At 41.6% G+C, this 10734-nt stretch overlaps 1 protein-coding gene across 2 annotated transcripts in view; it reads left to right on the top strand.

Annotated features, from left to right (window-relative positions):
• The window catches only part of zng1a (Zn regulated GTPase metalloprotein activator 1A), a 104520-nt gene extending 94137 nt beyond the window's left edge, over positions 1–10383 (top strand). Inside the window, exons 15-16 of one of the 2 annotated variants that reach the window (XM_085984365.1) lie at positions 36–165; positions 8687–10383. In XM_085984365.1, coding sequence (XP_085840491.1) covers positions 36–165; positions 8687–8778 — 222 coding nt within the window. In that variant the 3' untranslated portion in view covers positions 8779–10383. Of the gene's footprint in view, positions 1–35; positions 166–1892; positions 2381–8686 lie in introns of those variants that run through there. The other variant, XM_085984370.1, reaches the window with a different exon arrangement.
• The last annotated feature ends 351 nt before the right edge of the window (positions 10384–10734 follow it).

Below are 10734 nucleotides of genomic sequence, written 5' to 3' on the forward strand. Positions count from 1 at the left end.
ACAAGCTTATTGTTGCTACATTTATTGTTTGGCAGGCCATTGTGTCAATAAAGGAAAAACCACAGCAGATGATTGTCCAAGGTGTTCACGAGCTGTATGAGATAGAAGAAACTTCTGTTAACTGGAATGCAGACAGTGAAAGAATCAACAGATTTGTGTTTATAGGTAACCAAGAAAAGTGGCATCCTATATGCCTTTTGTTTCCTTTTGATGTTTTGGGCAGGTTTAACTTCTGTGGCAATGTACTATGAGTTACAAGGATCACCCAGATTTTTCAATTTGAAAAAGGCTAATTTTTCCAATTGAATTTAAAAGAACAAAATTTTACATAGTAACCAAAGTACACCTAGCTTCCTTCCAAGCTGAACTATGTGTTTGATTTTAATCTCTTCTGCCCGTATCCTATCCCGTACCAAGTCCCACTCAGCCATCACCACTGTCCTTGCTGACTTTTATATTGTTGGTTCCTAATCCCCAAATGCTTCAAATTTAAAATTCTCATCTTTGTGTTTAAATCTCCATGGCCTCACTCGTCTTTATCTCCTTAACCTCCTCTATTGCTAAAGCCCACCTTATCCAGAACTCTGCTCCTTTTACTCCAGCCTATTGTGTAATGCTCCATTTTTGCTCCACCATTGGCAGCCATGCCTTCAGCTGCCTAGGCCCAAAACTCTGGAATTTCCTGCCTAAACCCCTCTGCTTATCCACTTCCCTCTCTTTTTAAGGCCCTCCTTAAAACCCACCTTGTTTTGATCAATCTGTTGGTCACTGTGTGCAATTTTGTCTGAATATGCATTGGGATTTTTTTCTACGTTAAAGGTGCTATATAAATGCAAGTTATTATTGGTCAATTACCTGCATAGCCCATTACCCAATTTAATGTCACCCAACAAAAGCTAATGTGTGTCATCATGCATATAAGGTAAGTCTTAATGAATATTTGGTAGATCAGCTGATACAACATCTTGCATTTATATACAGGAAACTTTCTGGTATCCAGCACTGACTGGACCGAGCTGGTGCCGTACCATCAAAACTGCCGTAGAAACCAGCGCTAATGTTAAAACATACGGAGCTTTTGAGCTCCGTGTGATTCAACAAACTCTGTTGCTTAGCAACAGCTTCAAAATAGTCGGCCGCAGCTTAAAAGCATCTCTGTAGCTAAGCAACAGCTTCAGCTAGACCTTGCAGAGCCTGACTGGAAAAAAAAAAGCAACGAGAAGTAAAAAAACTTACAGGAAACGGCTCCTGAATTTTGCCGGTAGCTAGAGCTTTCCGGACATTTAACCTCCGGTTAAACGAAAGTTTCCTGTAGCACCTTAATGTAGTAAAACGTCCCAAGGTGCTTCACAGGACCGTTGTCAAACAAAATTTGATACCAAGAACATAAGGCGATATTAGAACAGGTCAAAGAGGTAGGTTTTAAGAAGCATCTTAAAGGAGGAGAGCGAGATAGAGAGGCGGGGGAATTCCAGAGCTTAGGGCCTTGGCTGCTGAAGGTACATCTGCCAACGGTGGTGTAATTAAAATCAGGTCCGTGCAAAAGGCCAGAATGCAGTCTATGAAACCTTTTTAAAATTGTATGACCACAAATGGGGCAGCCACTCCCTCCTGCATAGTTTGTGTACAACTTTGATAACTCACTCCTGACCATGCCTAATTCTGTACGTGTTCCTGTAATTTTAAATGACAAATGCTGCATTTTGCATTATGTAAGCTGCATAATGCATTAATTAAATACCAGTTTGATCCTGCTATAAATTTGTACCCTCTCAGTATTGCCTCCTGTTAGTCAACATTGCTTTTCAATTAACTGATATGTGATTAATATGTAGCAATTAATATGTCATTATAATTGACTTATATTCGAGATTTTGTTTTTTTTTCTACAGGTAGAAACTTGGATAAAGAAATTCTAGAAGAACTGTTTTCTACCACTGTAATGAAGCTAGAAGAATCCAGCTGAAATTTTAATAGAAATATTAAAGACAGACATATAATTCAATTGGAGATCACTGTTTACAAACTGGAGGAATTTTTTTTTCTTTTTTCTTTCCGGGCTCTCCTTGCAATCTGTTAATTTGCATAAGTCCTTCTCCAGCTGTTGGGGAAGAATGATCTGGCTCGAATTTACGACCAGTTCCACAGTTAATATCACCTCACTGACCTTCCAGCAGAAGGAGCGAGCAACACACTAACGTATTTCCTCAGCATCCCTATCAAAATAGAAAGAGAACACATGCCATTGTATTTGTTAGTCTGTTTGTAAACTGATGAAGTTACCTGAGAAACGAGCAGACCTGAGTGATGTGAAGCCCTTGTACCCTGGTCTATGAGCTGCTGGTTGAGTGGTATAAATTGCATTCTTATGCCAATTGTATTTGTAGAATTGTTTTAATGACTTTTTTGTGAATTTTTTGTTTTCATCAATGAGGGATGTTAGTAATGGGTAATGGAACATTTTTTTTGTTTTGAGCTTCCATTGTCAGCATTAAGCACTCCCAGGTCAGGTGTAGTGCCTACAGAGTAAAGTTCCCTCTGCTTTAACAAAAACTCAGACAATTTTCCATTCCTGAGTCCAGAGGCACTGTGTTCAATCATAACACCTCATCAAGGAGCCCCGTGAACTGGATTCTAAACCCAAGTTCCAGAATCCCAGCAATGTGCATCAGCCCCAATCTTGAAGCATAGAAACATAGAAGATAGGAGCAGGAGTAGGCAATTCGACCCCTCAAGCCTGCTCCGCCATTCAATGCAATCATGGATGATCATCCGAATTCAGTACCCTGTCCCTGCTTTCTCCCCATATCCCTTGATACCCTTAGCCTTAAGAAATATATCTAACTCCTTCTTGAATATACTTAATGAATTGGCCTCAACTGTCTTCTGTGATAGAGAATTCCACAGGTTCACCACTCTCTGGGTGAAGAAATCCCTCCTCATCTCTGTCCTAAATGGCTTACCCCTTATCCTTAGACTGTGACCCCTGGTTCTGGACTCCCCCGCCATCGGGAACAGCCTTCCTGCATCTAGTCTGCCTAGTCCTGTTAGAATTTTATAAGTTTCAATGAGATCCCCTCTCATTCTTCTACACTCTAGCAAATATAAGCCCAATCGACCCAATCTCTCTTCATACATCATTCCTGCCATCCCAGGTATCAGTCTGGTGAATCTTCGCTGCACTCCCTCCATGGCAAGAACATCCTTCCTCAGATAAGGCGACCAAAACTGCACACAATACTCAAGGTATGGTCTCACCAAGGCCCAGTACAACTGCAGCAAGACATCCTTGCTCCTGTACTTGAATCCTCGCTATGAAGGCCAACATACCATTTGCCGCCTTAACCGCCTGCTGCACCTGCATGCTTACCTTCAGCGACTGGTGCACAAGGACACCCAGGTCTCGTTGCACTTCCCCTTTTTCCAATCTATTGCTGTTCAGATAATAATCTGCCTTCCTGTTTTTGCCACCAAAGTGGATAATCTCACATTTATCCACATTATACTGCATCTGCTCAATCGCCCAACCTGCCCAAATCGTACTGGAGTTTCTCTACATCCTCCTCACAGCACACACGCCCACCCAGCTTTGTGTCGTCTGCAAACTTGGAGATATTACATCTAGTTCCCTCGTCTAGATCATATATATATATTGTGAATAACTGGGGTCCCAGCACCGATCCCTGCGGTACCCCACTAGTCACTGCCTGCCACTCGGAAAAAGAGCCGTTTATTCCAACTCTTTGCTTCATGTCTGCCAACCAGTTTTCTATCCAAGTCAGTACCTTACCCCCAGTCCCATGTGCTTTAACTTTGCACGCTAATCTCTTACGCGGTACATTATCGAAAGCCTTCTGAAAGTCCAAATACACCACATCCACTGGTTCTCCCTTATCTATTCTACCAGTTACATCCTCAAAAAATTCCAGTAGATTAGTCAAGCATGATTTACCTTTTGTAAATCCATGTTGACTTTGTCCGATCCTGTCACTGTTTTCCAAGTGCTCTGCTATTGCATCTTTTATGATGGACTCTAGCATTTTCCCCACTAACGATGTCCGGCATCCCTGTTTTTTCTCTACCACCTTTTTTAAATAGTGTGGTTACATTAGCTACCCTCCAATCCATGGGAACTGTTCCAGAGTCTATAGAATTTTGGAAGATGACCAGCAATGCATCTACTATTTCTAGGGCCACTTCCTTAAGTACTCTAGGATGTAGATTATCAGGCCCTGGGGATTTATCGGCCTTCAATCCCGTCAATTTCCCTAACGCCATTTCCCTACAAATACTGATTTCATTCAGTTCCTCCCCCTCATTAGACCCTATGTTCCTCGACATCTCTGCGAGTTTATTTGTGTCCTCCTTTGTGAAGACAGAACCAAAGTATGTATTTAATTGGTCTGCCGTGTCTTTGTTCCCCATTATAAATTCCCCTGATTCTGACTGCAAGGGACCTACACTTGACTTTACCAATGTTTTTCTCTTCACATATCTATAGAAGCATTTACAGTCAGTTTTTATGTTCCCTGCAAGCTTACTCTCATACTCTATTTTCTCCCTTTGTCCTCAGGTTTGCTGCTTTTTCTGGACAATTTATATGTCCTCTCCTTGGATCTTATGCTATCCCTAATTTCCCTTGTTAGCCAATGTTGAATCACCTTTTTGTTCTTTTTTTATGCCAAACAGGGATGAACAAATTCTGTAGTTCATGCGATCTTTAAATGTTTGCCATTGCCTATTCACCGTCAACCCTTTAAGTAACATTTCCCAATCCATCCTAGCCAACTCGCGCCTCATACAATCATTTCCTTTATTTAAATTCAGTTCCCAAGTCTCTGAGTCAACTACTTCATTCTCCATCTTAATGAAGAATTCTATCATATTATGATCGCTCCTCCCCAAGGGACCTCACACAACAAGATTGCTAATTAATCCTTTCTCATTACATAATACCCAGTCTAAGACGGCCTGATCTCTAGTTGGTTCCTCGACATATTGGTCCAGGAAACCATCCCGTATACACTCTAGGAATTCCTCTTCCACACTATTGTTACTAATTTGGTTAGACCAATCTATATGTAAATTAAAGTCACCCATGATAACTGCTGTGCCCTTATTGCACACATGTCTAATTTCCCGTTTAATGCCATCCCCAACCTCAGCATTACTGTTTGGGGGTCTGTATACAACTCCCACTAATGTTTTCTGCCCCTTGGTATTTCTCAGTTCTACCCATACAGATGCCACATCATCAGAGCTAATATCCTTCCTTACTATTGTGTTAATCTCTTTAACCAGCAATGCTACCCCACCACCTTTTCCTTTTTGCCTGTCCTTCCTGAATATTGAATACCCCTGGATGTTGAATTCCCAGCCTTGGTCACCCTGGAGCCATGTCTTCGTAATTCCAATTATATCCGGGAGCAAGCGCAGGCAGTGCAAGGAGCGCACGTCAACCCAAGCACCCCACCCACCCGCCCCTTCAACCACCGTCTGCCCCACCTGTGACAGAGATTGTAGGTCCCGCATTGGACTAATCAGTCACCTGCGAACTCATTTTTAATGTGGAATCAAGTCATCCTTGGTTCCGAGGGACTGCCTAAGAAGAAGGTGATATCCGTTTACATCTATTTGCATAGCTAATTCATCCACCTTATTATGAATGCTCGCATTAAGACAAAGCCTCGGGCTTTTTTTTTAACACTCTTAGACCTTTTAGAATTATTGCTTACTGTGACCATGTTTGATTTACACCCTTGATTTCTCTGACTTCCACTTTTGCTTTTCTCCTTCCTGTCTTTTGCTTCTATCCTTGCCTCCCTTTCCTCTGTCTCCCTGCACAGGTTCCCAACCCCTGCCATTTTAGTTTAAACCCTCCCCATCAGCAATAGCAAACACTCCCCCTAGGACATCGGTCCCGGTCCTGCCCAGGTGCAAACCATTCAGTTTGTACTGGTCCCACCTCCCCCAGAACCGGTTCCAATGTCCCAGGAATTTGAATTCCTCCCCCTTGCACCATTCTTCTAGCCACGTATTCATCTGAAATATCCTTCTATTTCTACTCTGACTAGCACGTGGCACTGGTAGCAATCCTGAGATTACTACCTTTTGAGGTCCTATTTTTTAATTTACCTCCTAACTCCCTATATTCAGCTTTTAGGACCTCATCCTGTTTTTTACCTATATGCACCAGGACAACTGGCTGTTCACCCTCCCCCTCCAGAATGCCCTGCAGCCACTCTGAGACATCCTTGACCCTTGCACCAGGGAGGCAACATACCATCCTGGAGTCTCGTTTGCGGCTGCAGAAACGCCTATCCCCCTTATAACAGAATCTCCCATCACTATAGCTCTCCCACTCTTTATCCTCCTGTCCTGTGCAGCAGAACCACCCATGGTGCCAGGAAGTTGGTTGCTGCTGCCTTCCCCTGATAAGCCATCTTCCCCAACAATATCCAAAGCGATATAAATGTTTGAGAGGGGGATGGCCACAGGGGACCCCTGCACTACCTGCCTGCGCCTACTACTCTGCCTGGCAGTCACCCATTCCCTTCCTGCCTGCACAGCCTTTAGCTGTGGTGTGACCAACTGATTAAACGTGATGTCCTCAGCGTTGCAAATGCTCCAGTATGTATCCTTTCGCAGCTCCAGCGCCGGAATGCAGTCTGCCAGTAGCTACAGCTGGATACACTTCCCGCACACATGGTCGTCAGGGACACATGAAGTGTCCCTGATTTCCCACATAGTGCAGGAGGAGCATGCCACGGGGCCGAGCTTTGCTGCATTGACTTACCCTTTAATTAATTAATTTAAATTAAATCCATACCACCAATTATACTACAATTAAATGATATACTCAAGGGCCCTTGTTTCCTAGCACTCACCGTTACACAACAGAGACCTTAGAAACTATAACCACAAAATTAAGACCTAAACTTTATAAACTAAGAACCTTAACTGTCAAACTACAGAGCAGTGTAAGTACTCACCCAATCAGGTGCTTCCTCCTGCCCGTGTCACGTTTTGAATCGTGACGTGGCTCTGGAACGCCACCGCTGGTCTGCAAGATTGGTAAGCCTCTTAAGAAAAGCCCGCGAAAGTGAGTTTAAATACTCACCGAACCTCTGCTCTCACCGCTCCCAACAATGGCCTGTGGGGGGAAAAAAAGCCCTATACTGCACTATTGTGACATTTTTTTCCATTTCTGACATCAGCCATCCTGTGGTCATTGACTGATACTGACTGCAAATGTAGTGTTGAATCTGAACAGGTTTTATTTTGCCCACTAGGAATTGTACTGAGACTATTTGAACTTATTTCACCTAAGGCTATTATAGTCAGCAGACAGAAGAGATTTTCATGCCATCAGTCTGGGCTAGCCTGTTTATTTTTCTTGCCAACTTTTTCCCCTCCCACATCTCTGAAAGATGAAACATCTCTGATACTTGCTGAAGTACAGTTCCATGGACGCTGATGACCTTTTCTACCTCCCATTGGTGGTCATTATTCATGTACAAGCCCTGAGACTGTGTTAGCGGGCTATTTGACCACAGTAAGCATTACAGCTTTGCCCTGTCTTCATCCAACATCTTCAACCCATTCAGTTCTGACAGGTTACTAAACAAAGATCAGGAGCAAGAGTTCAACAAGTTCCTGAGGCCAATCATCGCACCCCCAACAGGCAGTCCTGGGAGCTGCATTTATACTCCAATTCCAGAGTTGAAAGGCTGGTGTCTAACCCATTATATCCAGTCATAAGTGATGAGAGACATATTCTTTGCTTTATCAGGATCCTTGGCTAAATGTTAATGAATTAACACAGTGTGTTTATTATATGATACGTGTTTAAAAACAGGTGTGGGAACTGCTGAAGTGTTAGAGACTTTAGTAGTTTGCTGCTCCAAACTGCTGATCCAAGTATTGAACTTCCTATAGAAACTGAGCACAAGATGCACCTTCTTGGATATTTATGCAGTGCTTCACATCTGCACAACTGATTTGCTGTGTTTGGCAAGCAGCTGTTCAGTGTAGTTCTGCAGGACTGGATGAAATTTGTCTTACTGTTCAAGTGATCGATTCTGTTCACAGTGCACTCTTGATCATCAGACATATGGGGTGTTTTGAGAATCACTGATGTATCGAGCAGTTTAATGAGATGTTTTCTGCACAGTTTGCCTACAGTACAGGTGAGAATGTGTGCAGTTATCCAAGATGTTGTCTTTTGTACTGAATAACTGTCTTTTATTAGGGATTTTATTTTAATGATTTTGTGGTTTTAAAACCACAAAAAAGTCCTCAGCTTTGGTGTACATAATATATCCATGTTGAAATTGGACTGCTAAACTAAATCTTGAAGGGAAAATAGTTAATTAAAAAAGCTTAAAGGGGAGATGTTCTGCTTTGGCGCTCCCAGTATGTGTTTCTGGCATGTGCTGGGAGTGCCAAGATGGAAATCTCCCCTTAGTTTCCAACTGTGCTGGTACTTCAGACAGGTTGAGTACTTGACTTCCAACCATTAAGTTGAGACGAAGAGTATGGTATACTGCCTGTCACTTAGATTTCTTTTTCTTGGGAATCCATCATTGCTAGCTATGAATGCAAAATGAAAGCAAGCCTTTTTTGGGAGGGTGCTTGAGAATAGAGGTGATTTAAGGTTATTTATTTTCTCAAATTCCATTTTCAGGTTTCCACTCGATGACCCATTCTTCCAACAAACTATGTGCTCTCAGGGCTCTATCAATGCGTCTCGGTAACCAGTTATATGAATTACATTGAAGCAGCCAGGAGTCATGGTCTGTGATTCTCTCTGGGAAGAAGCATGTGACTTATGCTCCTGAAACATCGGCAAAATTACAAGCTCAACGCTTGGGGCATTTTTGTGCCTGGAAGTCTGCTATAGGAAGACCTTCGATTATCTTGCCCTTTTGGCTGGAAAAAAAATGCCACCTGGATAGTGGCTTGTAGAAAGAGATGATGAACAGAGACTAGAATGAAATTGTTTCAAATTAAATTGAAGGATTTTTCAACATAGATGGTAGCAACTGATGTCATTTATTCATGCCCTTTGTGTTAAGTGTTCACAAAAATGCTTATTAAAATTAGAATTGAGATTTTATGTCTTTACTGAATGTAATATAGTAATTAATGCAGCATTTCAACTGAAGTAATGGCCTTTCACCTTTCTACTCCTTGCACAATCATTTTGCCCAACAAAGTCTCTCTGCAAATTAGCTTGTATTGAAGCTGCAATCTGCTTGTGATGTTGCAATTAACCACTGATTGCATAACTCTTGTAAAACACATAACAATCTCTTAGCAGCTCAAGCTAAAAGAATACTCTTGGACATTTTCATAGGTTTAAGCTCATAAGCATGACATCAATAGGTTTCTTATGAACTATAAATCTTTAATGTTAACATTGAATGGTGTCTGCCTTGTAAAGATGGGGGAGGTGAAAGGGAAAGACTGGCACTGTAGATGCTTCTGGTTGGATGTAGATTTTCTAGTTACAGATCTATACAGAAGAGTGTACATACCAAGCTCCCCAATAACATAATGGGTAAACACACTGGTGTCACACTTGTCTCCACCAGAAGCTGCTAGGTCGAATTGTTGGTTGACATATTTTGAGAGAATATTCTGCAATACCTTCTTTGTGCTGTTTAATCCTTGTTCTCCATACCATTTTCTGCTACTACCTACCAAATGCAAATACATGATGGCAAAAGCCAAAACATTGAAGTCAGTCTTAGGACATGAAGCTAATCTATAATCCCTTAGCTTCACAGCAGGAAGTACATCATGCGGAATGTTTCCTTTGGTAGAAAGGTTAGAAAAGAATTGCAAGGAAATATACCATCATGCAATCAAAAGGTTTAAATAATGCTGTCAAACAGTTTGTACGTTACTTCGAAAATGAGCTTCAGTTCTCTTGAATTTGTTTATTAATAGAACTTTAGTGGAAGTAGCAAATTATTGGTGACTTTAAAAGGAATGAAGAGCTGCCTCCGGCAATTGAGGACCAGTGTCAGGGAGTACGTAACAAGCTTCGGTTGTGAATCCAAGTTTATGGGTAATAGAGATGTATTACATGTTTTATTCCCCTGAAAATAGCTGAGAATTTTGAAGTAACTTTAATGTGGTTTTTTTTTTAATCCTCCACTCGACAATAAAATCACACCTTCAGTAACAAACCTTTGAGCTAAGTTTAAAGCTGAATTACATTTTGTAATGTAAAACTGACATTGTACTTAATATGAAATGTTGGTATAATTGGTTTCTAACATGGCTGTGGGGGGTGATCTGAGTTAACTCATGCTTTTGATTGTAATAAAAGCACATATAATTTGTTCTCTTTAATAAAAACAAATTGTGATTTTCCTTTCATGCACACAGATCATTTATTATGCTAGATTTTCTACACTGTAAGAACTTGGAGGGATAGAAGCTGTTAATGCAAAATTGGGCACAACCTGTTCATTATTTTCTATCCTTTTGGTGGATGGAAAATGCCAGCTAGTTCCCAATTTTGCAATTAGGGCTTCTATCTAGTATTATTTGGGCAGATGCATGGCAGATGCAGTATAATGTGGATAAATGCGAGGTTATCCACTTTGGTGGCAAAAACAGGAAGACAGATTATTATCTGAAAGGCAATAGATTGGGAAAAGGGGAAGTGCAACGAGACCTGGGTGTCCCTGTGTACCAGTCGCTGAAGGTAAGCATGCAGGT

Source organism: Somniosus microcephalus, chromosome 1 (assembly GCF_052327205.1).
Source record: "Somniosus microcephalus isolate GS21.2 chromosome 1, FLI_Smic_1.0, whole genome shotgun sequence".
NCBI lineage: Eukaryota > Metazoa > Chordata > Chondrichthyes > Squaliformes > Somniosidae > Somniosus > Somniosus microcephalus.